Genomic DNA, 27,872 nt, shown 5'->3' on the forward strand with positions numbered 1-27,872 from the left:
ACAGGAGATGACAAGAGTGAATATCGACATTTAGGAATCAGTGAACTAAAATGGACTGGCATGGGTGGATTTAACTCAGATGACCATTATATCTACTACTGTGGGCAAGAATTCCTTAGAAGAAATGGAGTAATCATCATAGTAAACAGAGTCCAAAATGCAATACTTGGATGCAATCTCAAAAATGACAGAATGATCTCTGTTCATTTCCAAGGCAAACCATTCAGTATCACAGTAATCATGACCATAAAAACAAATGTTGGAGAAGAGGGGTTCTAATGCCCTTACTTGAAACAAACAAAAAATTAACTAATACACCTGGTCCTTCAATTCTCTGTGTATAGGGGGTGGTAGAGGTGTAAAATCAGAACAGTGTGATACAGCCCTCACCACTCATGAAGAATCCAGTCAGTTTTTAAATAACCGAATAAAATTTAGAAGTTTCTGACATGCAAAGACAGTATCTAGGGAATTCCCTGGCAGTCCAGTGATTAGGACTCGATGCTTTCACTGAGGGTCCTGGCTTCTATCCCTGGTCAGGGAACTAAGATCCTGCAAACCAAGTAACATGACCAAAAAAAACCCAGAACCTATAACTGGTTCAACCACTATGGAGAAAAGTATGGAGATTCCTTAAAAAACTGAAACTAGAACTATCATATGATCCGGCAATCCCACTCCTGGGCATATATCCAGAGAAAACCACAGTTTGAAAAGATACATGCATCCCAATGTTCACTGCAGCACCATTTACAACAACCAAGACACAAAAGCAACTTAAATGTCCACTGACAGAAGCATGGATAAAGACCATGTAGTACATATACACAGTGGAATATTATTCGGCCATAAAAAGGAATTAAATAATGCCATTTTCAGCAACATAGATGGACCTAGAGATGGTCATACTAAGTGAAGTATTTATCATACTAAATCAGATAGAGAAAGGCAAATATCACATACTGCTTACATATGGAATCTAAAAAAGGAAAAAAAGTACAAATGAACTTATTTACAAACAGAAAGAATCACAGACTTTGAAAACAAACTTATGGTTACCAAAGGGGAAACATGGGAGGGAAGGATAAATTAGGAATTTGGGATTAGCAAAATATACACTATATATAAAATAATCAACAAGGACCTACTGTACAGCACAGAGAACTCTACTCAATATTCTGTAATAATCTATATGCTAAAAGAACCTAAAAAAGAATAGATACATGAATATATATATATATATATATAATGAATCCTTTTGCTGTGCACTTGAAACTAACACAACACTGTAAGTCAATATAAAAAATTTTTACAGACAGTACCTAAAAATAAATAAAGTTTCTGTCCAGGAAAAAAAATTTTATCTTTACTCACACACACAATGCTCCTAACACCAGATATTTTGGGGTTTCCCCCCCACACGAACCAATTCTCCAAAACCCACTGGATATCCTGCGATTCAATTCTGACACTAACTAGAGTCAGTGCAGACCCCATAAGTTAAGGGTTTAGTCCCACAAGACTGCCCCCATCCCCACTTCAGACACCAATCACAAATAGAAGGTCCCCATGTTACCCACTTCTGTCTGACTTGGCTACAAACTGGAGGTTTCCATGACCCCCTCCTTGGATTCAAACACCTGCTAGAACAGTTCATAGAACTCAAGAAATCACATATGTTTACTAGTTTACTATAAAATAAGAAAATATGATAAAGGACTCAGATAAACAGCCAGACGAAGACACACACAGGGGGAGATCCAGCAGGGTCCAGAGCAGGAGCTTCAGTCTCCATGGAGTTGGGATGAACCCCCCTCACAGCATACCTACCAGCAGGTGTATTCATCAACTCAGGAGCTCTCTCAACTCCATACTTTCAGGATTTTTATGGAGGATTCATCACACAGGCATGATCAAGTACTACCTCAATCTCTACCCACTCTCCTTCTTCAGGAGGATGGAGGGGGCAGGGGAATGCAGCTGAAAAGTTCCAAGCTTCTAACCACAGCTTGGTCTTTCTGGTGACCAGCCCCCGTCCTGAAGCTATCTGGAACCTACTAACAGTCACCTTATTAGGTCAAAAGACACTCCTATCACCCAGGAAATCCCAAGAGATGTAGGAGCTCTTTGTCAGGAATCAAAGGTCTAAAAACAAATATTAGACCAGTACGCATTCCAAATACTCTTTTCACTTTGGAAATCACAAGGGTTTCAGCTTTGTGCCAGGAACCAGGGGCAGAGATCAATTCACATATTTTGTTACTTCACACTCTTGGTCTCTGGCCAACCCCCTTTACAGCAAAATGACACACAACTCAAAAAAGACACTGGCATATTGTTAGAATCCCATTCAGTCATTAATAACTGGACCATCCGTCATCATATGATATGAAAAATAAATTTCCAGGCAAGGCCACTTGGGTTTGCACGCTTCCAGTTAATCTTGTCAGGTTCCAAATGCAGGTATGGTCTAGGCAAACATACGATTTCATTCTTTTAGTTGTCTGGTTGAACTAAGATATGATATCATCTACTACTCTGAGCCCTTCTGAGGTGTTAATATTGGATTTCCCTCACTATAACCACCCATTTATTTCTTTATCTTCAGCTCTTCCAACCCAAACTCTTCCAACTTTAGAAGGAACATCAGGTTCAGCCACTGTGCTGATCTAGATAACAAACAACAATACTAGTTTAGCAAGTTCCTCCCCTTCAATCCACTCATTCATTTAGGGTAAGGTTACACAGGTACAGAACTACTGGGCTATTTCTACCACCAGGCAATATAGAGACATTCACTGTTGACCTCAATTTTGCGAGATGGAATGAAAGCACAACATACCCAACTAGACACTTAGGAACCTTGACCCCAAATTTTAAATTAGAGTTAGTTTCTTGCTTAAAAAATCATCCATTTCCAGCACTTATATTTGCAGCCCTGGTCCTGGTAACCACTGCATCAAGCAGGTGAAAAAAGCTGATATGATATGGGGAAGAAAGAAAAAAGTATAGTTATTACACCAGCATTCTTCTCCCTTGGTAAGAAGTGCACAGTCATTCCATACCCTCTTCCCCAGACTCACCTATAGAGTACGGCCACTCCTTTAACCACACCCCATGTTGTGAGTACACTTTGATGGTATATAATAAGCCAGCCCTTCATGTCTTTATCTCCCCCATCTTAAATAACCAATGTTTTAACTGCCCATTCCAGTTCTCCATCAAACTAGTACCCTGAGGAGGATCTCTCTCTGCGCACTGTTGGGACATTATGGGCTATAAGGTATATACTTCGATGTGAAGAGATGGCGGTCAACCATCTAAATTGGTACAATTATCTTCTCTTCTGGTTAATGGCAACCCACTCCAGTATTCTTGCCTGGAGAATCCCATGGACAGAGGAGCCTGGTGGGCTACAGTCCATGGGGTTGCAGAGTCGGACACGACTGAGCGACTTAATTTTCACTTTCTGGTTCTTTTAAAGCACCCTTGAACATTGGCATCTACCATCAAGTAAACAAAGCCTGGTCCAATGTCAGTATCTACTCTATCAGGACTCATTTGTAGCCCCTAAGGCCTACCAGCACCAGGCTCATTTACCAGCTATGTTCAAGCCTTTCCACCAGAGCAATCTGACACAACCACCTGCTGTCTTCGTCTCTTTCACTTGAAGACAGAACATTATTCTGTCAATGATTACCATCATTTCGTGCCTCAGGGGTACAAGACAACTATGTCTACAGATTCAGACTATCTCTGCATTCCTGCAGTGTCCCCGTATCTACTCATTCAGGGACCCAGGTGGCCACCTCAAGAAAGTACACAGGCGTATTGGCTTATTGATCCTATTCACCTTCTGAACCTAGAAGGGGCTTCTCCTGGTGGGCATCAAGAAAGTCCCACTTTAATACACCCTTCAAATTCCCACAGTAATTCCCACAGGGTTCTGCCCCTTAAGGGCATTCCTTACACAGGCCAGGTTTTCACTGCTCTTCTGCCTGACCATATGGCCTGGCCACTGCCCATGAGTCAAACTCAAACACAGGGCTTTTACCACTGTTCAATTCCTACTCTAGGAAAGAAGAGAACTCTAGGAAAATAGCATGCAATTCAACCCAATTAGCTCATGTCCTTACCTTCTTCAATCAGTGGTGACCTTCCAAATAGAATGCTGTCCATTCACCTTGCAACTGTCATTCAAAAACTAAGCAACTCTTTGCTGGTCAGTTATAGGACACTGCTAGGTGACAAGAGAACCCAGCAGCTCTTCACACAGTTTCAGAGCCAGTCCTAGGGGAAAAGAGGCTCCCTACTCTTCAGGATCTCCTCCTCACATTCCCCAGGCAGTATGATCCTGTGTAAACCATTTCCACTTTATTACTCTTCTGGGCACTGCCCTCCCCTGGAGTGTTTATCAGACATTATGCAACACATCATGACTATTTCATATTTCAAGATTACTTTATGAGTTTTAGTCATAGTGGCAGTTTCAATGAATGTGTGGTAGCAAGCCAACAGCTACCCTTCAACTGGGAATTCTGCAGTCTGAAGTCCTAGTAGTTGTTGCTGGGAGGCATTCAGGTACACACAGGGATATCACACAGAGAATTTGTTCATACCAACACTCCAGCTTCTACCCTATGATGTGTGGGCCTGGTCCATCTGATTGGCTCCCACTTAGCAGGTCCAATTAATATTGCTCGAAGGGTAGATTTACATGCCTTCTGTTTTATGATACTATGTGGTAGAGGAAACATTCCCTGATCAGATACAATGTCTGTCCTCATTATATAATCAGGTAAAAAGTCTGATCAAACATATCATTCTCCTACAAACTTTAACCTTACATTCTTAACTGTAGTCTCCACTAGGGCTGATATTAACAGGTTTTCATTTTACAATACTAAGTAAGAGAAGCAATCCCCAGATGTAACACCCATTCCCATAAAATATTCAGATAAAGAAGATACAGCTTTTTTACATAAAGCCTGTTTAAACATTCCTACTTATCAACTCATATTTTTATGTTCTCAGCTGCGTCAGATTTCACAAATGGTTTTGGTACCAGAGGGCAAGATGCTCTCCTATCAAAAAATCCTGGCAAATTCTCTGCCTTCTAACCATTATCCACTCTACTGCAAAAGGTTTCACGGTACTCCCACCATAGGCTGAGCCAAGGGACCCTGGTCCTCTTTGTCAATTTTTTTTTCATCCATGCCACAAGGCATGCGGGATACTAGTTCCCCGACCAGGGTTCAAACCTACACTCCCTGCAGTAGAAGTGGGAAGTGTGGCATCCCAACCACTGGACTGCCTGAGAAGTCCCCCTTTGGGTCAGTTTTTATCCCATTTAATCTGCCTAACCAATGACTCAAGCATTTGCTGGTCATGTTCTTCACTGCACTCTCAGTCTTTGGACTTTTAGACTTCTTCAAACTATTAAACAGAGCAGATTCAAGGCCCTTTACTCTCCGGGGATCAGGAAGAGGTCCCTTCAGCCTGCCTAGCCTTGGATAGTGCAGTATTAAAGCCTTTGTTTCAACCCCATTAAAGTCCGTTTTATTCATCCCATTTCTTAAAAGTCATCTTAAAGCCTTCCATTCTCTATTCTGCTTTCCATAGGTTGGATCCCATGATTGTTCCCGGTTTCGTTTTGCTAAAAATATTTGCTTTATTCCCCACGTTTCTAAAACCTGTTTAAAAATGTTCACCTTGCTAAGATCAGTTCCTTGACTCTCTCCTTTGCCTTTCCTCATTATTACTAACCTAATGTTTCTATTGGCATCTATGTAAGATCCCTTGTAGCTCAGTCGGTAAAGAATCTGCCTGCAGTGCAGGAGACCTGGGTTCAATCCCTGGGTTGGGAAGATCCCCTGAAGAAGGAAATGGCAACCCACTCAAGTATCATTGCCTGGAAAATCTCATGGACAGAGGAGCCTGGTGGGCTGCAGTCCATGGAGTTGCAAAGAGTCAGGCATGACTGGGCAACTAACACTTACTTACTTATATAAGATCCAAAGGACAAGCTGAAGCAGCAAATGCAAAAGGCTTCCCCATCTGTCCCTTGGCTTTGCATCAGCAAGGTTATATGGGGTGTCCATATAAGAGTTCCCCCTCAACCACAGCATTTACCATGGACTGGGTAACTATTCAGCAGCTGACCATCTCAATTATCGGAAAGATAAACCCACATGGCTTATATACGAAACACACTGTTTGTTTTCACTTAATATTTATTGGAGGAGGTGGGCAGTCCTCTTTTTCAGGCATAAAGAGATGTTACAGTGGCTTCTGTCCAATCCATTAGGCTGGCTGTTCCCTCAGGAATAAGCTGCTTTGTGTCTGAATCACATATGGCCATCAGTGGTTGTTTCACGCTAAGCTGTGGGTCCTTCATCAACTCAAACATGCTTTTCTCCACTGTAGCATCTAAAACCAGATACTGTTCCTAATTACTCCACAATCCATTTTAATAAAGGTTCTTCAGGGTATGCCTTGGTCTTCAGTAAGCTGGTATTACTGATCTACAAAAGCAAATGTCTTCTTCACACTATACTGCCTGATTTCAGTAGTTTCTTGGTTTTCCTCTCCTCCCACCCTGGCTACATTCTTGGTGACCAGAGGTCTAAGAGGGCTTTCTGCTGTCCTTGCATAATTTTTTCCTTGCTGGGCAGCTTTGGGCCAATGACCAAAGCTCTGACTTAGTGAAATCTGACCTTGGTCCAATATCAAGGTCTGACTCAGGACTCGCTTTTAATTTCAATTTTAGCTCTTACTCATAATATTACAAGGAGAAGGCAATGGCGACCCACTCCAGTACTCTTGCCTGGAAAATCCCATGGACGGAGGAGCCTGGTAGGCTGCAGTCCATGGGGTCTCGAAGAGTCGGACACGATTGAATGACTTCACTTTCCTGCATTGGAGAAGGCAATGGCGACCCACTCCAGTACTCTTGCCTGGAAAATCCCATGGACGGAGGAGCCTGGTAGGCTGCTGTCTATGGGGTCGCACAGAGTCGGACACAACTGAAGTGACTTAGCAGCAGCAGAAGCATTATATTACATTATTTCAATGTCAACTATTATAATTTGGTTATCACAACAACCAAGAGATTAAACATTTCACCTTCTTATTAGTTTCCATGTCCTTATGCATCCAGTGGACCAACATGCTGGGAATTGGATTCATCTCTAAATTCCATTGGTAACTTTCACCTTTAGTAACTGAGAGCAGCAAAGCTGCTGCTCCATACCATGGGTGACCACATGCTCTCCCAGGAATCAAAGGTTCTGTATCCCCTGCCTTTTATCCTTTCTCTTCCCAAACCATGTTTCCATGAGCCAGGTCCATTCTAGCAAGTCTCACTCCTGTGATACCAAATGTCCAGGAAAAACTCCCTGTGCTAAAAGAAAAAATAATCAATGACACTTGTTAAAACCTGGTAAGAAAGACTTTATTCAAGGTGATGCAGGTTATCTTTATGAGTACAGGGACTAAAATGATGAAATTCTGCAGTGGGGGAAGAAATTGAGCTCAACTCCAAATACTGCATGGGCTAATACAAATTCATAGCCATGAATCAGGGTGGACAGACAAGGTCAATGGATGGAAAACTGGAAACAACAAGGGTAAGGGGGGTTCTGGCTAAATAGACCTAAGTGGATTCTTGCTGAAGATGATCCATGGTGATCAGACATCACCTAAGAGGTGGCAGAAGATGAGAAACCAGATCATAGGTCAAGGGTGATCAGATATCAGGGGTTTATTGCTAAACTGACTTAGCAGGATTCTTGCTAAAACTGCATCTTACAAGGAAGTATACAGATGAGCCTAATAGAAAGTGGTTCAGGAGTCCAATTAAAATGTAGTCAAAGAATCTTTGTCAGGCCCCTTTCTGTTCAAAGAAAGGAGAAACATAAGTCTGTTTTCTCATTCAGTGGTCTTTTGCTCATGAAGGACCAGGGTAAACCTTCTGTGGAGACTTGGTTTTAGTGGATATTTGCTCAATGGTGCCAGCAGTCAAGCATTTAATAATGGCAGTTTCTATGAAAATAAAAGAGAAACCAAAATTAATAGCTAGAGACCCAGTTTCTCAACCCAGACGCAGCCAGTTGGGATTCTTAGATTTTGAGCTTGAAGCATCTTTTAATGGTAGAGTGAGGATGGCAGTGGTCACCTGAAGTTTCCTGGTTTGCAGTTTGAATGTCTGTGGTGATGGCACTAAGTATTCAGCAGGCCCAGAGGCTGCCCATATGCAAGGTGTCGTGGTCTTTTTTTTCAAGTTTATACCAAGTCATCCAGCTTCATCTTGCACAATTTCAGGAAAACAGCAATTTTAGTTCTCAGGGATGCCGCGTCAGGAGGGTGGGAGAAAAACTGCAAACATCAGTTTGGAGCGTCATAGCCAGATATCAGAGGAAACTAGAATTGAAAATGTGGTAAGGACTGGCCAATGAGCAAGACAGAATTCACAAGACTGCATTACAGTTTTATACTGAAACAAAAAACTTTCTCTCTACAGTCAACCTTTTAACTCTTGCTTACAAATTCCGATCTCATTAGATTTGTCCTGATTATTTACATAAGTGCAGCAGGAATAGTGACTGACCATATAAGTAGGCCATATAAGAAACTTGCTGAAAGAAAACTCAGATTAGGCTTTTAAAAGCCTCTCGAGGCTAGGAAGACAGCTCAGGAAGCAGCCACCAGACTTTATCTCCCACTCCTAAAGATTCAGGAGAATTTCGCTTTTCTTGGGGTCCCCAAGATATCCTACGGGTCCTGAGCCAGCCCAGAAGCAACTTTCTTTACTCATTTATGGGGTTGGGAACCTTATCACCCAGATACCAGGCCAGTTTTCCCAAGAACACTGGTCCATGACCTCAACCTTGGTAGCTTAAACCAGATTCCATACACAGTTCACTCTTCAATATAACATTTCAACCAAAGCCATGGTAATATATCAATCATTTCCAAGTTCAATCCTGTTACAAGAGCATATTACTGAACTTATTCAAATTACTACATTGTCATGAAAATAAGAGTACTAGCTAAAAGTTTCTGAATTCTGGAGGAACCAGGTAGGGAGAAAAAGTAACTGTTTCTTCTTTGTTCACAAAGGTATTACTGTTGTAAGCTATACATAACACAACAGAAAAGAAAAAGGTTATTTAAATTTGAATGAAAAAACATTAAAGAACCAGCACTGCTTCAAATAAAGAGTGATAAAAAATTATAACCATTCTCATCAGCTTATCAGTCTGATGTAATTAATTCTTATTCTACTTGATCTCGGGTTAACAGTTTTACCCATCCATCAGCCTCACTACTTCCGGAAATCCTCAGTCTTGTGGCATGGCCTTCCTGATGCCATCATGGAGCAGTCTTGCCTGTGGCTGACTGTTTGTACTTTCAGAGAAGGAGAGTAAAACAACAACTTGTTCGTGAATGAAAAAAGACTTAAAATGGCTATGATTAAAGTTCTGATGAGAGTGCATCTGATAAAGAAAATTATCTACCTCTGTGGCATACAATACTTCAACCTAACAACCAGACAACAAGGCTATTTCATATCTCTATGAACTTCGTAACTTTTCTGAAACACCTATATTAGTAACTTATATCCATACATGTATAACCTAAGGTTTGTCCTCATTTATTTACTATGCTTCTCATGCAATTTAAAATATCAAATAAACCTAATTAGTTTAACGTATCCTTTTACATCACCGACTCGATGGACGTGAGTCTAAGTGAACTCCGGGAGTTGGTGATGGACAGGGAGGCCTGGCGTGCTGCGATTCATGGGGTCGCAAAGAGTCGGACACGACTGAGCGACTGATCTGATCTGATCCTTTTACAAGGTCAGAGACATATCCTTTGAGATTTTCCAGGGACCCTCTGGAAAGTCTCAAAGTTAGTATGAAATCAAACAGATTCCATTCAGAATTTGATTTTGTGATGTTAAAAATATCAAAAAGTTTTAAAAATCTGACTAAGATCACAGGTCATTGTGAAATAATACGTAGTTATCCATTTAAACAAAGTGGAAAAAGATTTCAAAGGCTCACAGTTCCTTAAAAAAAAAATAGCTCTTCTAATAAGAGACAACTCAATTTTTTAAAGTAATCAAAGATCTGAAAAAGACAACATGAAATACAGGAAATTATTTTGATAAGATACAAAATCTTTGTTTCCTAGAAAGATTACTTAGAAGGCAAAGGCACAGGAAGGACCGCCCTGGTGCGCCAATGGTTAGGAATCCACTTGCAGGGGACTAGCATTCTATCCCTGGTCCAGGAAGATCCCCCATGCCACTGGGCAACTAAGCCCACGTACCACAACTACTGAGCAGATCTTAAAAGGAGCGGATCAATAATCCAATAAAACTTTGGGATTCTAGTTTTGCATCAGGAATACTTATGTAATCGCTCATTTATCTCTAAGCCAATTTGAACAGACCTGGATTTTATAAATTAATTTGGTAATATCATCTAGAAATAGAAAAATTCACGTATCTACAACATATCTACAGACCTATATAAACATACAGATTCTAAGAGATCTCAGTTTTCAATGGAAAATTTTAGTCATAAGTTAGTAAACACAGAAATATAAACTTACTGGTTTACATAAAATAATAACCTCTTGCATTTTCACTGTATTTTTATGTGAGTTGTGTTTATGGCAAATGGGACAAGTTAAGGTTATCTGTTTACCGATTTTGTACAGACCACCTTCCCTTGCCCTAATACGTAATCATATGGAGACTATGGACCAAATTTTTTAGGTGTTGACTGAGGAGATATCAAGAGACTTATATGGATGTCTCCAAAGCCCATTCAACTGGTGAAAACATCCAGAGTATTTCCAATTAGCCTTTTTCTTTTTCAGTTGTTTTTGGGGGTCCCTAAGTTTCTTTATAGTCTCCAGTGGACAGCAGGAGGTCCAAAGTTCAAGTGACTATAAAGATGGAGGTGGAAAAAGGTTTAGCAGGGTGGACATACGGATGAAGGATGAAGGGATTTTGAGGGAGACATATCCCAGGTGGTGCTACTGGTAAAGACCCTGCCTGCCAATGCAGGAGATGTAAGATACATGAAATGGGTTCAATCTCTGGGTGAGGAAGAGCCTCTGGAGAAGGAAATGGCAATCCACTCTAGTATTCTTGTCTGGAGAACCCCAAGGACAGAGGAGCCTGGCAGGCTACAGTCTCTGGGGTTGCAAAAAGTCGGACACAACTGAAGTGACTTAGCACGCACACATGTATCATAGGATTCAAGGGAATTGGAAGAAAGACTGAAGGCGGTGAGAGGGCAGAGGAGGAGTAGAAGCAAAGAGAAAGGAGAGGGCTTAGAGGAGTCAGTGTAGAAAGATCTCCAGTTTCCCAAAGAAGTCAGTGAAATTCCACATTATCCTCAATAAAAGCATGACAACAAGAATGGACGCAGACAGAGTCAGCAGGGATTCAAGAAGGGGGTTCGGGCCATCTGATGAGTTCTCATGGAAGAAGTAGGACCCAAGAGAGAGAGAGGCCTCACAGACAGCCAGGAAGAAAGATTTCCAGTGTAAGGAGTCAAGGAATAATCCCCACTCAGGAAAAACAGAGCTAGGAAGAAGAGATTTCCAGGCCAGTAAGTACGGTTCAAAGAAGCCTAGGACTCTAACTGAGCTTTCTTACAAACACAGAATCTGGGACTCTAACCCAGCCTGTGTTTATTTAGGACTCTATCCCATTTTCTGGAGCATACAGTTGACCTCTGAACAAGATGAAGGTTAGGGGTACCGACCATCTGCAAAGTTAAAAATCCACAGGTAACTTGTAATTGCCTTCCAAACATGAGGTTTCTCTGTATTCAAGGTTCTGCATCTGTGGATTCAACCAACCATGGACTGTGTAGTACTGGAGTATTTATTTACAGTTCAAATCCATGTTGTTCAAGGTCAACTGTACTCAGACTCTTAAAAATCTAAATCTGTCCTTACCAGCTTCCACAGATGTTTGTCCGGTGCAATGGTTCAGGAGTCGGACTCACCAATGGATCCCCGATCAATCAGTCAGGAGTGAAGATAAAGACTTCAAAGGTATGCACTTAGGGTCCTGGGTGAGAGGTCCGGGGGTCCAATGATGAATCTGATCCTATCCCGAGTTGTGGCACCACAAACTGTTAAAAGGAAAGAAATATTCAATGATACTTGTTAAAGCATGATAAGGAAGACTTTTGGGGATGCTTTCTCCATATAGGAACCACTGCAAAGAAGTTTTGAAGTTGGGGAAAAGAGAGTGGGCTTAACTCTGAATACTCCATGAATAAGAGGAAACTCACAGCTAAGGAGCAAAGTAGGGTTGGTGAATGGAAAATTACTAAGAGTAAACATCAAGGTAAGGGGGTTTTTAACTAAACAGATCCAACAGGATTCTTGCTGAAGACAGGCCAGGGTAATCAAATATCACCTGGGGGGTGGTATAGGTGGAGGAATCTGATCAGACACTGAGGATGGGGGATTCCCACTACACTGACTCAGTAGAGATACTGCTAAAACTACATTTTACAAGAATGTGCAGAAATGGTCTGGGATAAGGTTCAGGAACCTGACTGAAGTTTGGTCAAGCAAAAAATTTTTGTCAATGGTTTTTTCCTTTACTCACACATACAGTACTTCTGACACCAGATGTGCGCTTTTTCCCCCCAACACCAACCAATTCTCCTTCACCAGCTGGATATTCTGCAATTCAATTCAATTCTGACACTAACTGGCATTACTACAGACCTCACTGCTTAAGGGCTCAGTCCCACAAGACGGCCTCCCACTTCAGACACCAATCACAAGTCCCCACGTTGCCTGCAACTTCCGTCAACCTGGTATAAATTGGAGGTTCCCAAGACCCACCTCCTTAGATTCAACCACCTGCTAAAGCAGCTCACAGAACTCAGGCAAACACTTACATTTACCGGTTTACTATATAATAAAAAATACAATAAAGGACACACATGAAGAGCCAGATGAGACATACAGAGGGTGAGATCCAGAAGGGTCCAGTGCAGGAGCTTCTGTCTCCATGGAGTTGGGAGGCACCACCCTCACAGCATAACGCCCTGTGGATGTGTTCACCGACTTAGTAGCTCTCTGAACTCCATACTTTAGGACTTCTATGAAGGCTTCATCACACAGGCATGATCAAATACTACCTCAATCTCTAGCCCCTCTCCTCTTTCAGGAGGATGGGGAGGGGAGATGGGGCTGAAAGTTCCAAGCTTCTAATCACAGCTTAGTCTTTCTGGTGACCAGCCCCCATCCTGAAGCCATCCTGGAGCCAACTAAAAGTCACTTCATTTGGTCAAAAGACATTCCTATCATCCAGAAAATTCTAAGAGATGTATGAGTTCTATGTCAGGAATCAGGGTCAAAGGCCAAACACAAAAATGAAAGGCGCTCCTAGTTCTCCTATCACTTTGGAAATTACAAGGGTTTCAGGGGCTCTGTGTCAGTAACTGGGGCATTTATATTAAGTCAGTAAATCATGTCCAACTCTTTGTGAATCTATGAACTGTAGCCCGCCAGGTCCTCTGTCCATGGGATTTTCGCAGCAAAAATACTGGAGTGGTCCTTCCCAACCCAGGGATCAAACCTGCATCCCCTGCATTGGCAGGTGGATTCTCTACCAGTAAGCCACCTGGGAAGCCTGTAACTGGGGACAGATACATATTTTAGAACCCAGGATTAATGAATTTTGTCTGCCAACTTTCTGATGACTACAAGTTAGAGCATTTGAGTTTGAATCATTAATAATTTAAAGCACTGCATGTGTTTTAAAGATTCAAAAATACATAAACCCATGTACACTGGTGGTTTCATAGCTGAAAGCAACTGATTTTTTTTTTTAATGTTACACTTCTCAGTTTAAAATAGCACAATCCCATCTTTTAATATCCTAAGAGTTCTTTTGCTAATGTAAGACTTCCCTCCAGTTACATTTCTTCAAGAGAACTGCTCTCCAAGGCATCTCACTTCAACTGAAAATGTCAATTTCACTAGAGGACACAAAATTTTTGAATTTTATTTGGCTTTGGGCAATTTGTCTTCATTACACAAAAATCAAACCTCAACACAAAATAAATGTACCCGACATGAAACCACTGCTAATTATTGTGTATCTACCAATGGATGAGCTTGAAAAGTAGGCCACATTTATTTCAATTACAGCTAAATGAAGTTGTGTTGTTTTTAAACCTGCACCAGATTTAGTTTGTCATAATCAGATAGCTGTTTCAAGAATTTCTTAGGAAAAGGTACTTGTTGCATTACAGCAGCAGCAGCAGCAGCATGCTAGGTTTAATTCAGACTATGCTGCACATTGATATAAATTTTTACCTTTTATCTGTGTCAACAGAATCAGAATTAGTTAAAGGTGTCACTATCATAAAACAACAGAAAACACCATATTATTACACTGCAGATCTATGCTATGACAACACTTGGTTGTTAATATGAATTTCCTCAAGGAATTTACAAGGTAGCTTTCTTTCCTAACATAACCTATTTACAAATGTATAAATGCTTTAACCACTGCAAACAGAGACATTCTATTTGTATTCCATTTCTTTTTTAATTTTTTAATTAAAAGATAATTGTTTACAGAATTTTGTTGTTTTCTGTCAAACATCCAACAGCCCCTCGAGCTATTTTTAGTCACACCTCCAGCTATTTTTCATGTGTGTGACAGGACTTTTTTCAGAGACGACTCTATTAGAAGTCTGTCAATTAATAAATACATTGTTCAGTTAGTGGCAGGAAAATAACTGTATGTTAGTGGTTAAGAAGCTCCATAATTGCAGCATTTAATACCTACTGTTGTTCCTAATGCCATCAGGCTGACTCAGACTAATGAACTCTCCAGGTGCCACTGTCTTAACACAGGCCTGTCAAGACGAGGACTCAGCAATGGAGTCCCCAGAAGAATTCATCCAACCACTGTACTTGCTTCTTATACATAAACAAAGAGTACTGATTCTTAGGTTATTTGCCACAAGGAAATGCACATCACTTAATTCTGTCAAGGATAAGTCTTCTTCTTTACAATGACTCTTGCTGCAAAGTCGCTTCAGTCGTGTCCGACTCTGTGCGACCCCATAGATGGCAGACAATGACTCTTAAAGTAGAACAAAAATTCTATTTATAAAAATGCTTGTTCGAGGTAGTACTGGATGTAGTAACACACGAAGTTTTAACCCAGTTAAATATCAAAAACAGCACAAAACCTGCCAAAACGTGAACGGCAGCCAAAAAAAGAGTAGACAAATCTTCATGAAAAGGATATAAAACCACATACCTGGGGATCATTCAAGCTGATGCACTGGATGATGCAGCCCAAAGTGGCCGAGGAGCCCCAACCATTCAGAGCCAATGCCGGTGCCCAGAACCAGCGAGCCCTTAACAGCATCCCGCCCCAACTCCTCCCAGCCCAGGACTCACATATTCCCTGATCCCGAGAATTTTAACTGTGGTCTTCATACAAGTCTCCAGAACCTTAACACCAGGATTTCAGGCTCCCACCATCCTCCCGAAAAGTTCACAACATCGCAATGGCATTTCCCTTCAGAACTTGGGCTCCCGGCCGCACCCTCCGGCCAAGCATCTCTCTCCTGCCCCTCTGGGAGGGGGAGCACCCACCCACTCTCCCCTGCTTTCCTTTGGTCCCCGCCCAGCAACTCTACTCACAGGCTGACGGCATCGGGGGGCAGCGAGGTCGACAGCGCCCTCCAGCTGGGCGCTGGTAGTTTCCTGCGACTGCAGTCCAGCAGCGGGATGCGGCAGGAACAGGGCACGGGGCAGAGGCCTGCACGGGCGGCTGGCAGCAGGAGCACCACTGCCTGAGCGAGGAAGAGCAGTCGGGAAAGCAATCTTGACCCACACTCCAGCAGCGGCTCCTCCCGAACGCCTTGGGGCGCCGGCGCCATTTTTCCCTACTCCCCACCCCCCAGACCTGGACCCAGCAGAGAACAGCAGCCAGCTAGAAAAAGCAGCTCGGCGGAGACGTCTGGTGGCTGCGCGACCACCCAGAGAAACGGCGGTCGCCTGTACCCTCTAAAGGAAGGCGAGGGGCGGATACAGCGCGGCAGCGGGGGCGGCGGCCGAGGACACAGAACACAGGCCCTGTGGTCAACGCTGCTTCGCCCCGCCCCACGACGCAACGTCTTCACGCACAGGAGCCAACCAATCGGTGCCACAGGACGAGGCGCGTAGGGGCGGGACTCCACGAGGGGAGGTGTCGGAGACAGCGAGCTCCTTAAGGAGGACTTTAAGGTGTCCAGAGCTTGGGGGCGGCCCCTGGAGTTCCACTGCCATTTCTCCGCTGGAGGGCGCAGTGGCTCCTTAGGAGGGAGTGAGGGCAGAAGCGCTGAAGTCCGAAGTCCTGATTTGCAATGTATCCGCTATGGTACTAGAAAAGGATCTTTAATCGTCTCTGGGCATCAAGTAAGGGGAATGGCAGAAGAGGTGCCTCCGAGTGGCAAACACTAAGGGGGTGCGGGAGCTTTCATCAGCCCATTGGACTCCAGAGCCAAGCTTGGGCCTCCTCTGCAAATCCTGCTCGTCTATGGCTCCTGCAAATGCAAGGCAACTCCCAGTCTCCTAAAAGGAAGCCCCATCCGTTGGTGGACTCTTACTCTTATCAGAGCAGACAACCTATTTATTCATCTGTGTACCTCCAGCTTCTGTTCTGTCTTGGAGTTCAGTAAATGTTGATGGGGCCACACTTGCAAGGCATGTGTTTAAGGAAAATACTCCTCTTTCCTCTGATTCGGAGAATGCTGTGGTGTATTTACACTCACTCTCACAGAAGCAAGCAGGACATATAGACAGAGACTGTTGAACTGTCAACAAAGAAAAGGCTTGGGTGTGAGGAATTTTTTTTATTCTAAAGCAGAGCCTGTGGAAAATGTAACAAGAACAGTGAAGTCTGGCCACTTTGTTAGTGTGAATTCATATGACCAAGGCACAGTAAGGCCAAACAACCTGAAATGTAAGAGTTTGGAGAAGAGAAAGGTTTATTGAGGGTCATGCAGAGAGACTGGTGGCTCAGGCACACAAAAAAGGTTTTAGTAAATAAGTGTTAGTCGCTCAGTTGTGCCCAGCTCTTTGCGACCCCATGGACTGCAACCCACCAGGCTCCTCCGTCCATGAGATTTTCCAGGCAAGGATACTGGAGTGGGTCTCCTATACTGCAGGCAGATTCTTTACCGGCTGAGCTACAAAAAGGCCAAGTGAGGGAAGGGGTCACAGAGTGTGTGATCAACTCAGGCACAGTTCTCTGACTGACAGTGAGGTAACAGGGTGGTGTCACCGGGTTAACCTGGAGGAGCCCACCAGGCTCCTCCATCCATGGGATTCTCCAGGCAAGAATACTGGAGTGGGTTGCCATTTCCTTCTCCAGGGATCGAACCCAGGTCTCCTTCATTGCAGGCAGACGCTTTAACCTCTGAGCCACCCGGGAAGCCCAGCAAGATGGTAGGAGGGACGAAATCGCATTCAGAATCAAACTCCATACCCACCAGAGACACTCAGAGGGCTCAAACAAACCTTGGGTATACCAGGACCCAGAGAACCCACAGAGACTGAGCCAGAACTGTGTGTTTGAGTGTCTCCTACAAAGGTACCAGTCAGCAGTGGCCTGATGCAGGGGCAGGAACTCTGGGTGCAGCAGATCTGGGCATGGCATAAGCCCTCTTGGAGGAGGTCTCCATTAACCCCACCATAGAGCAACCAGAGCTTATACAGGACTGGGCACTGGGCACTTTGGAGGGCACAAACAGAACCTTGTGTGCACTAGAGCCCAGGAGAAAGGAGCAGTGACCCCACAAGAGACTGACCCAAACTTGCCCATGAGTGTCCAGGAGTCTTCAGCAGAGGCGTGGGTTCATGGTGGCCTGCTGCAGGGTCGGGAGCACTGAGTGTAGCAGTGCTGCATGGGACCTTTTGAAAGAGGTTGCCATTAACTTCATCTCCACCATAGTTTGGCCTCAGGTCAAATAACAGGGAGGGAACATAGCCCCACGAACAGAAAATTGGATTAAAGATTTACTGAGCACAGCCCTGCCCATCAGAATAAGACCCAGTTTCCCCCTCAATCAGTCTCTCCCATCAGGAAGCTTCCATAAGCCTCTTATCCTTATCCATCAGAGGGCAGACAGAATGAAAACCACAATCACAGAAAACTAACCAATCTGTTCACATGGACCACAACCTTGTCTAACTCAATGAAACTATGAGCCATGCCATATAGGGCCACCCAAGATGGACAGGACATAGTGGAGAGTTCTGACAAAACGCAGTCCACTGGAGAAGGGAATGGCAAACCATTTCAGTATTCTTGCCTTGAGAACCCCATCAACAGCATGAAAAGGCAAAAAGAAAAGACCATGAAAGATGAATTCCCCAGGTTGATAGATGCCCAATATGCTATGGGAGATCAGTGGAGAAATAACTCCAGAAAGAATGAAGAGACTGAGCCAAAAAAAAAACAACACCCAATTGTGGATGTGACTGGTGATGGAAGTAAAGTCCGATGCTATGAAGAACAATATTGCATAGGAACCTGGAATGTTAGGTCCATTAATCAAAGCAAATTGGAAGTGGTCAAACAGGAGATGGCAAGAATGAATATCGGCATTTTAGGAATCAGAGAACCAAAAGGGACTGGAATGGGTGAATTTAACTCAGAGGACCATTATATCTACTACTGTGGGCAAGAATCCCTTAGAAGAAATGGAATAGCCATCATAGACAATAAAAGTCCAAAATGCAGTATGGTTGCAATCTTAAAAATGACAGAATGATCAATGTTCGTTTCCAAGGCAAACCATTCAATATCACAATAATCCAAACCTATGCCCCGACCAGTAATGCTGAAGAAGCTAAACGGTTCTGTGAAGACCTACAAGACCTTCTAGAACTAACACCCAAAAAAGATGTCCTTTTCATTATAGGGGACTGGAATGCAGAAGTCAAGAAATACCTGGAGTAATGGGCAAATTTGGCCTTGGAGTACACAATGAAACAGAGCAAAGGCTAATAGACTTTTGTCAAGGGAACGCACTGGTCATAGCAAACACCCTCTTCCAACAACACAAGAGAAGACTCTGCCCATGGGCATCACCAGATGGTCAACACTGAAATCAGATTGATTATATTCTTTGCAGCCAAAGATGGAGAAGCTCTATACAGTCAGCAAAAACAAGACTGGGAGCTGACTGTGGCTCAGATCATGAACTCCTTATTTCCAAATTCAGACTTAATTGAAAAAAGTAGGGAAATCCACTAGACCATTCAGGTATGACCTAAATCAAATCCCTTACGATGGAAGTGACAAACAGATTCAAGGGATTAGATCTGATAGACAGAGTGCCTAAAGAACTATGGACAGAGGTTTGTGACACTGTACAGGAGACAGGGATCAAGATCATCCCCAAGAAAAAGAAATGCAAAAGGCAAAATGGTTCTCTGAGGAGGCCTTACACATAGCTGAGAAAAGAAAAGAAGCAAAAGGCAAAGGAGAAAAAGATATACCCATATATGAATGCAGAGTTCCAAAGAATAGCAAGGAGAGATAAGAAAGGTTTCCTCAGTGATCAATGCAAAGAAATAGAGGAAAACAATAGAATGGGAAAGACTAGAGATCTCTTCAAGAAAAGTAGAGATACCAAGGGAAGTTTTCATGCAAAGATGAGCACAATAAAGTACAGAAATGATATGGACCTAACAGAAGCAGAAGATATTAAGAAGAGGTGGTAAGAATACACAGAAGAACTATACAAAAAAGATCTTCATGACCCAGATAATCATGATGGTGTGATCACTCACCTAGAGCCAGACATTCTGGAATGTGAAGTCAAGTGGGCCTTAGGAAGCATCACTATGTACAAAGCTAGTGGAGGTGATGGAATTTCAGTTGAGCTATTTCAAATCCTAAAAGATGATGCTGTGAAAGTGCTGCACTCAGTATGCCAGAAAATTTGGAAAACTCAGCAGTGGCCACACGACTAGAAAATGTCAGTTTTCATTCCAATCCCAAAGAAAGGCAATGCCAAAGAACGTTCAAACTACTGCATAACTGCACTCATTTCACATGCTAGCAAAGTAATGCTCAAAATTCTCCAAGCCAGGCTTCAATAGTACATGAACCATGAACTTCCAGATGTTAAAGCTGGATTTAGAATAGGCAGAGGAAAAAAAAAAAAAAAGAATAGGCAGAGGAACCAGAAATCAAATTGGCAACACCCATTGGATCATGAAAAAAGCAAGACAGTTCCAGAAAAACAACTACTTCTGCTTTATTGACTATGCCAAAGCCTTTCACTGTGTGGATCACAACAAACTGGAAAATTCTTAAAGAGAGGGGAATACTAGGCCATCTAACCTGCCTCCTAAGTAATCCATATGCAGGTCAAGTAGCAACAGTTAGAAATGGACATGGAACAACTGACTGGTTCCAAATCGGGAAAGGAGTACATCAAGGCTGTATATTGTCACCCTGCTTATTTAACTTATATGTGGAGTACACCATGAGAAATGCTGGACTGGATGAAGCACAACCTGGAATCAAGACTGCCGGGAGAAATATCAATAACCTCAGATTTGTAGATGACACCACCCTTATGGCAGAAAGCAAAGATGAACTAAAGAGCCTCTTGATGAAAGTGAAAGAGGAGAGTGAAAAAGTTGGCTTAAAACTCAGCATTCAGAAAACTAAGATCATGGCATCCGGTCTCATCACTTCATGGCAAATAGATGGGGAAAGAGTGGAAACAGTGAGAGACTTTATTTTGGGGGGGCTCCAAAATCACTGCAGATGGTGACTGCAGCCATGAAATTAAAAGACACTTTCTCCTTGGAAGGAAAGTTATGACCAACCTAGATAGCATATTAAAAAGCAAAGACATTACTTTGCCAACAAAGATCCATCTAGTCAAAGCTATGGTTTTTCCAGTAGTCATGAATGGATGTGAAAGTTGGACTATAAAGAAAGCTGAGTGCCGAAGAATTGATTTTTTTGAAGACTCTTGAGAGTCCCTTAGACTCGAAAGAAGAGTCTAACCAGGAGATCCAACCAGTCCATCCTAAAAGAAATCAGTCTTCAATATTCATTGGAATGACTGATGCTGACGCTGAAACTCCAATACTTTGGCCAACTGATGCGAAGAACTGACTCATTCGAAAAGACCCTGATGCTCGGAAAGATAGAAGGTGGGAAGAGAAGGGGATGACAGAGGATGAGATGGTTGGATGGCATCACTGACTCGATGGACATGAGTTTGAGTAAACTCCAGGAGTTGGTGACGGACAGGGAAGCCTGGCGTGCTGCAGTCCATGGGGTTGCAAAGAGTTGGACATGACTGAGTGACTGAACTGAACTGAACTGAACTTTCACATATGTAAAACAACTCAGGAAATGTGCATCAAATACTGTTATCTAGGTACTTCAGACAGGAGCTAAAGCAGAAGATATGAGGGAAGGCCCCATAGGGTCCTGCTTGATTACAGCCTTATATTCATTCAGTCATATGTTATACCCAAGATTATGAATAGACGTTAAGAATAATAGTGATAGTCCACTTACATATAGTGCTTTTATGCTCTTCAGGGAGCATTTACATCAGTTACATGGTCTGATCTCTCAACTACTATGAAGTTGGCAAGACAGTTACTACTGTTGAGGAAACAAGCCCAGAGAGGTTAAACTAACTTAGCCAGAAACAGAGGCAAGCTGGCATTACTGTGGGTTTTCTGACTTGTAAATTAAAAACCTGAGCAGGTTAAAGTGAATGATAATGCCTAGGTCATAGAGTTGTCCTAGAAAGTAATAAAAATCAATCTTCCCATGGCAGGTTTGGAGTCACAATTATGGTTTTAAGGACCTTTTTCTGTTTCTTAATATTGAAATATTTCTTGGACTCAAGGACATATCCAATGCTCCAATGCAAACTAAACTTAAAAATCCAAGAGAGCAGAGTGAAACTTGCTCTTAGCCTCACTTCCCTGCTGTTGAGAATGCTTAACAACCTCAACTAAGAAACTGGGCCTAGAAAAGAGCCCCACAAAAAAAAAGAAAAAAACAATGAGGCATCTTAGTACCACTGTGCATTATAGTTTCAAAGCTCCCCATGGGCCCTTTAGACGTACTAAAGGGCTCTCTAGCCAGTGTCTTTTCCAATAAGTGGTGCAGGTCACACCCGCAAGGTGTCCCTCCCAGCTCTTAATTTCTTCTGCACATTATTTTTTCCATTTTGATAGCACTTATATGTACCTTATATATCTTTATACTCCCATACGGACTAGCACAGATACTGCCACATAATAAACATTCAATAAATGTTTGATAAATGACTAGATGATGAGATTACACTCTACTTAATAAAGTCATCTAAACATTTTTCTGGGGCTCAAGTAAAGAATCCACCTGCCAAGGCTGAGGACATGGGTTCGATCTCTGATGCGAGACAACTAAGCCCAGTGCCTACTGAAGCATGCATGCCTAGAGCCCACACTCCACGAGAGAAATCACTGCAGTGAGCAGCCTGTGCGCCACAGCTAGAGAGTAAGCCCAGCTCACCACAACTGGAGAAGGCCTGAGCACAGCAGCAAAGACCCAGCACAACCGTAAATAAATTAAATAAATAAACCTTTAAAAAATAAAAGAAAATTTTCCTTTTGAAACTATTTTAGTGTGAAAAAACTCCAAATAAAGAGAATCACAGTATAACCCCCCATGCAACCAAGTAGATTTAGCAAATGCATGTTTTTAATAAAGAGTTTAGTGATTCACTTCTCATTAAAAATGGAATAAAGAGTTTTGTATTCATTGCTCTAGAATTATCTAATTAATCCTTGGGTGCCATAGTACCTTTAGAGTTCAGTGTGATCTACAAGCAGAGATAACTCAGTTCCAGACTCCTAAATAAAACAGGTTGGGATTTTTTGGTAGTCCAGTGGCTAAGACTCTGAGCTTCCAATGCAAGAGGCCCCCGTTTAACCCCTGGTCAGGAAACTAGATCCCACATGCCATGACTAAAGATCCCATTTGCTGCAACTAAGACCTAGCACAGCCAAATAAATAAATATTTTAAAAAAGAAAAATAAAACTGCTTACTTTGGCTACCTTGTTCCAGACCTTTGTATAACACCACCTTGTTAAAATTTAGCTGCCCCATCTTCCATATCTATCTCCCATTACATCTCCCATTGTCTCTATTTCAGTACAGAGATATATGTACTGAAATTTTGACACACACACATCCTAGTATATGATATATGATATAAGTCACATATACCATCTAAGATACTTGTAAACATCTACTATATGAGGTATATCATCTATGTGTGAGCTAAGTCACTTACATCAGTCATGTCCACCTTTTTGTGATGCTATGGGCTGTAGCTCACTAGGCTCCTCTGTCCATAGGTTTCTCTAGGCAAAAATACTGGAATGGGTTGCCATGCCCTCTTCCAGGGGATCTTCCCCACCCAAGGATTAAACCTGTGTCTCTTGCGTCTCCTCTATTGGCAGGCAGGTTCTTTACCACTAGTGCCACCTGGGGAGCCTGAGGTGTATCACATATGTGTATAAAGCGTAATGTTCCAGACATATTCATTATAAAACTCTTCACCAGCTTGGAATATGTGAACCTCCCTAAAGTGATAAAAGGCCTTTACCAAAAAGCAACAACAAACTTCATACTTAACAGTGAAATATTAAAAAATATTTATTTTACATTAGGATCAAGATAAGGATGCCTATCACTGTTGCTATACAACAGTGTACTAGAGGTTGTAACAAGTACAGAAAGAGGTCCTAACAGATACAAGCAAAAATATTAAAGGTACAAGGATTTTTAAATTGAACTACAGCTGATTTACAATAATATGTATTAGTTTCAGGTGTTCAACATAGTGATTCCATATTTTTATAGATTATTTAAAGTTATGACAGGAACTTCCCTGGTGGTCCAGTGGTTGGGAATCCACCTGCCAATGCGGGGGACATAGATTCAATCCTTGGGAAGAGCCCACACACCACTGGCAGGGGACATAGATTCAATCCTTGGGAAGAGCCCACACACCACTGGCGACTAAGCCTGTATGCCACAACTACCGAGTAGGCGTGCAGCAACTACCGAAGCCCAAAGCCCACACACAGCAATAAAGGCCCAGCACAGCCAAAAACACATGAATAATTGTTTAAAGTTATTACAAAATAATGGTTATATTTTCCTGTGTTGTACAACATGTCCTTGCTGCTTATCTATTTTACACAGGGCTTCCCTCATAGCTCAATCGGTAAAGAATCTGCCTGCAATGCAGGAGACCCAGGTTCAGTTCCTGGGTTGGGAAGATCCCTTGGAGAAGGAAATGGCAACCCACTCTAGTATTCTTGCCTGGAGAATCCCGTGGACAGAAAAGCCTGGCAGGCCACAGTCCATGGGGTCGCAAGAGTTGGACGTGACTTAGGGACTAAACAACAGCAACAAATCCCATATGCCTATCTTGTCCCTCTCACTTCCCGCCTCCCAATGGTAACAACTAGTTTGTTCTCTATATCTGCACGTTTGTTTCTTTTCTGTTATATTCTCTAGTTGGTTAATGTTTTAGATTCTACACACAAGTGATAACAGAATATTTGTCTTTCTCTATCTGACTTATTTCACTAACCATAATACTCTCTAGTTCCATCCGCCTTGTTGCAAATGGCAGAATTTCATTCTTTTTTAGGTCTAAATAATATCCCATTGTATGGATATGGACTTCCCTGGTGGCTCAGATGGTAAAAGTGTCTGTCTACAATGTGAGAGACCTGGGTTCGATCCCTGGGTTGGGAAGATTCCCTGGAGAAGGAAATGGCAACCCACTCTAGTACTCTTGCCTTGAAAATCCTATGGATGGAGGAGCTTGGTGCAGGCTACTATCCAGGGGGTCGCAAAGAGTCAGGCACAACTGAACGACTTCAGTGGTTTGTATATACCACTTCTGTATCTATTCATCTGTTGGTTGGCACTTCAGTAACCTCCATATCTTAGTAATTATAAATAATGCTGCAATGAATATTGCAGTGCAGGTACCTTTTCAAATTAAGTGTTTTGTGGGTTGTTTTTTGGTTTTTTTTTTTGGATAGATACCCAGGAGTAGAATTGCTGGGTCATATGGTAGCTCTACTTTTATTTTTTTGAGGAACCTCCATACTGTTTTCCATAGTGCTTGCACTAATTTGCATTCTCACCAACAGTTTTCATTCCCTTTTCTCCACATCCTTGCCAACATTTGCTATTTGTGGTCTTTTTGATAATGGCCATTCTGACAGGTGTGAAGTGGTCTCATTATGGGTTTAATCTGCATATCTCTGATGACTGTCAATGTTGAGCATCTTTCCATGTGCCTGTTGGCCATCTGCATGCCTTCTTTGGGCAAATGTCTACTCTGATCTTCAGCCCATTTTTTTATTGGATTGTTTGTGGTTTTTTGGTATTGAGATGTATTAGCTCTTTATATATTTTGGATATTAACCCCCGGTAGTCACATCATTTGCAAATATTTCCTCCAATTCAGTAGGTTTTCTTTTCATTTTGTTAATGGTTTACTTTGCTGTCCAAAAGCTTACATTAGGTCATGAATCCTTTTATTTCTGAGTTTATTTTTGTATATGGCATAAGGAAATTTTCTAATCACATTCTTTTACAAGCAACTGTCCAGTTTTCCCAGCACCACTTATTGAAGAGACTGTCTTTTCTCCATTGTATATGCTTGCCTCCTTTGTCATAGATTAATTGACCGTAAGGGCATGGGTTTATTTCTGGCTCTCTATTCTGTTCCTTTGATCTATGCATCCCTTTTCTTGTGCCAGTATAAAGAAATAAGGATTTTAAAAGAAGAAACAAATTACCCTTACTCACAGAGGATAAGAATGTCTGAAGAAAAAAAATCCAAAAAATCTTCAGGTAATCTGTTGGAATCAGCAAAAAATTCCAACAAAGTTGTGCCTACAAGATCAAAATACTAAAACAAATATTGTTCTAATAAGTCAGCAATAATAAAATACAATTTTCAAAAGATAGCATTTGTAATAGCAATAAAAATGAAAAGATTCTTAGGATAAGCTGAGAGATAACTAGATCACACAAAGAAGTGCAAGAGAATACATATGTACCAAATATTATAAAACATATTGAAAACCATTTTTAAAAGACCTAAGCAGATGGAGAGTTTTTCATTATGCATTTACACTGAAAGAATGGTTATTATAAAGATGTCAATTCCCTCAGATCAGTTTGTAGATTTAATACAATCTCCTCAAAATTCCCAAATGTACATGGTATTGCAAGGGGAAAATAATAATGAAAAAAGTCTTGTATATATGTACTTGCTTTACCAAATTTCAAAATAGGTTTTAAAGTAGTAGTGATTAAAAAGTGTAGTATTGGGGGGAATTCCCTGGTGGTTCAGTGGTTAGGACTCCACACTTCCACTGCAGTGGGCATGAGTTTGATCCCTGTTTGGAGAACTAAGATCCAGCATGCCTCACAGCAAGACCAAAAAAAAAGTGTAGAGTTAATTCAAATCGATACATGCACCTCAATATTCATAGAAGCACAATTTACAACATTTAAGATACAGAAGTAATCTAAGTGTCCATCAACAGATGAATGGATAAAGAAGATGTGGTGTGTGTATACAATGCAATAGTCCTCAGCCATAAAAAGGGAGTGAAACTTTGCCATTTGAAACAATGTGGATGGACTTGGAGGGCATTATGCCAGGTGAAGTAAGTCAGAGAAAGACAAATTCTGGATAATATCACTTACATGTGGAATCTAACAAGTAAAACATATTAGTGAATACAACAAAAAGAAACAGACTCACAGATATAGAAAACGAATTAGTGGTTACCAGTAGGGAGAGTGAAGGGGAGAGGGACAAAGTAGAGATAGGGGATTAAGAGGTAAGATGCCATGGAAAAACCTGAACAAAATTTCTGGCTAACCCAATACAAAAATCAATTCAAGACCTAAAAATGAAAAGCAAAATCAAGACTCTTTTAGAAGAGAATAGTAAAGACTATCTTTTTCACTTGAGTACAAAATTATATCTTAAAATGAAAAAAAAAGTCATAAATACAAGAACAGTAAATTTTAATACATTATAGTAAATTTGAATTTACAAAAGACACGACAAAAAGATTTTGGCAACATTTTAACTTCTACATTCGGGCCACCTGAGAGGGAAGTGAAACTTCATGAAAGACCCTTTATATAATCCCATAGTCTTGCAAACAGTCCTACTTACATTTCTGTTTTAATTTAGTCACCTTTCTACATTGTAATTTTTTTTTCAAGTTATACACAAACATATAGCTTCAGTTCTTGCATTTCAGCAAGTATCAGCACCACCTGAAGGGCTTGTTAACACTCAAATCCCAGAGTTTCTGATTCAGTAGGTGTGGGTTGACACTTGAGAAGTTCCTTTTCTAACAAGTTCCTGGGTGATGCTGAAGTAACTGGTCCGTGGGCCACACTTTGAGACCTACAGTAAAGTGTGTCTTACACCGTACATGTGTTTTTGTGGTTGTGGGGAATTAGGAGACAAAGCAGTGAAAGAAAGTGCGGCGCTCTCCACCTTCACCTTGGGCGGAGGCCAGCATGGAAGCTCATAATTCTAGGTGGAGAACAGTAGTGCTGACAGGGCAGCAGTAGGAGCCAAGCGTCAGGGGAATGAGCTTGACTTGAATTCCCTTTTCCCTAAATATATGCCCGAACAGGTAGGTATGATGTAACTGGTTGAGAAAGTAACTTGACTGACTTCCCATCAAACCATGCCCCCTCCCCATG

General features: G+C 41.9%; 1 protein-coding gene across 11 annotated transcripts in view; it reads right to left on the reverse strand.

Annotated features, from left to right (window-relative positions):
• Positions 1-16,201, reverse strand: part of LRIG2 (leucine rich repeats and immunoglobulin like domains 2) — a 66,453-nt gene extending 50,252 nt beyond the window's left edge. For 2 of the 11 annotated variants that reach the window (XM_027536124.1, XM_027536123.1), the window contains exon 1: positions 15,721-16,201. In XM_027536124.1, coding sequence (XP_027391925.1) covers positions 15,721-15,959 — 239 coding nt within the window. In that variant the 5' untranslated portion in view covers positions 15,960-16,201. Of the gene's footprint in view, positions 1-7,125; positions 8,044-8,176; positions 8,422-11,985; positions 12,165-15,720 lie in introns of all 11 variants that reach the window. The other 9 variants (XM_027536122.1, XM_027536121.1, XM_027536125.1 and 6 more) reach the window with 8 other exon arrangements.
• Positions 16,202-27,872: the final 11,671 nt, after the last annotated feature.

Source organism: Bos indicus x Bos taurus, chromosome 3 (assembly GCF_003369695.1).
Source record: "Bos indicus x Bos taurus breed Angus x Brahman F1 hybrid chromosome 3, Bos_hybrid_MaternalHap_v2.0, whole genome shotgun sequence".
Classification (NCBI taxonomy): Eukaryota; Metazoa; Chordata; class Mammalia; order Artiodactyla; family Bovidae; genus Bos; species Bos indicus x Bos taurus.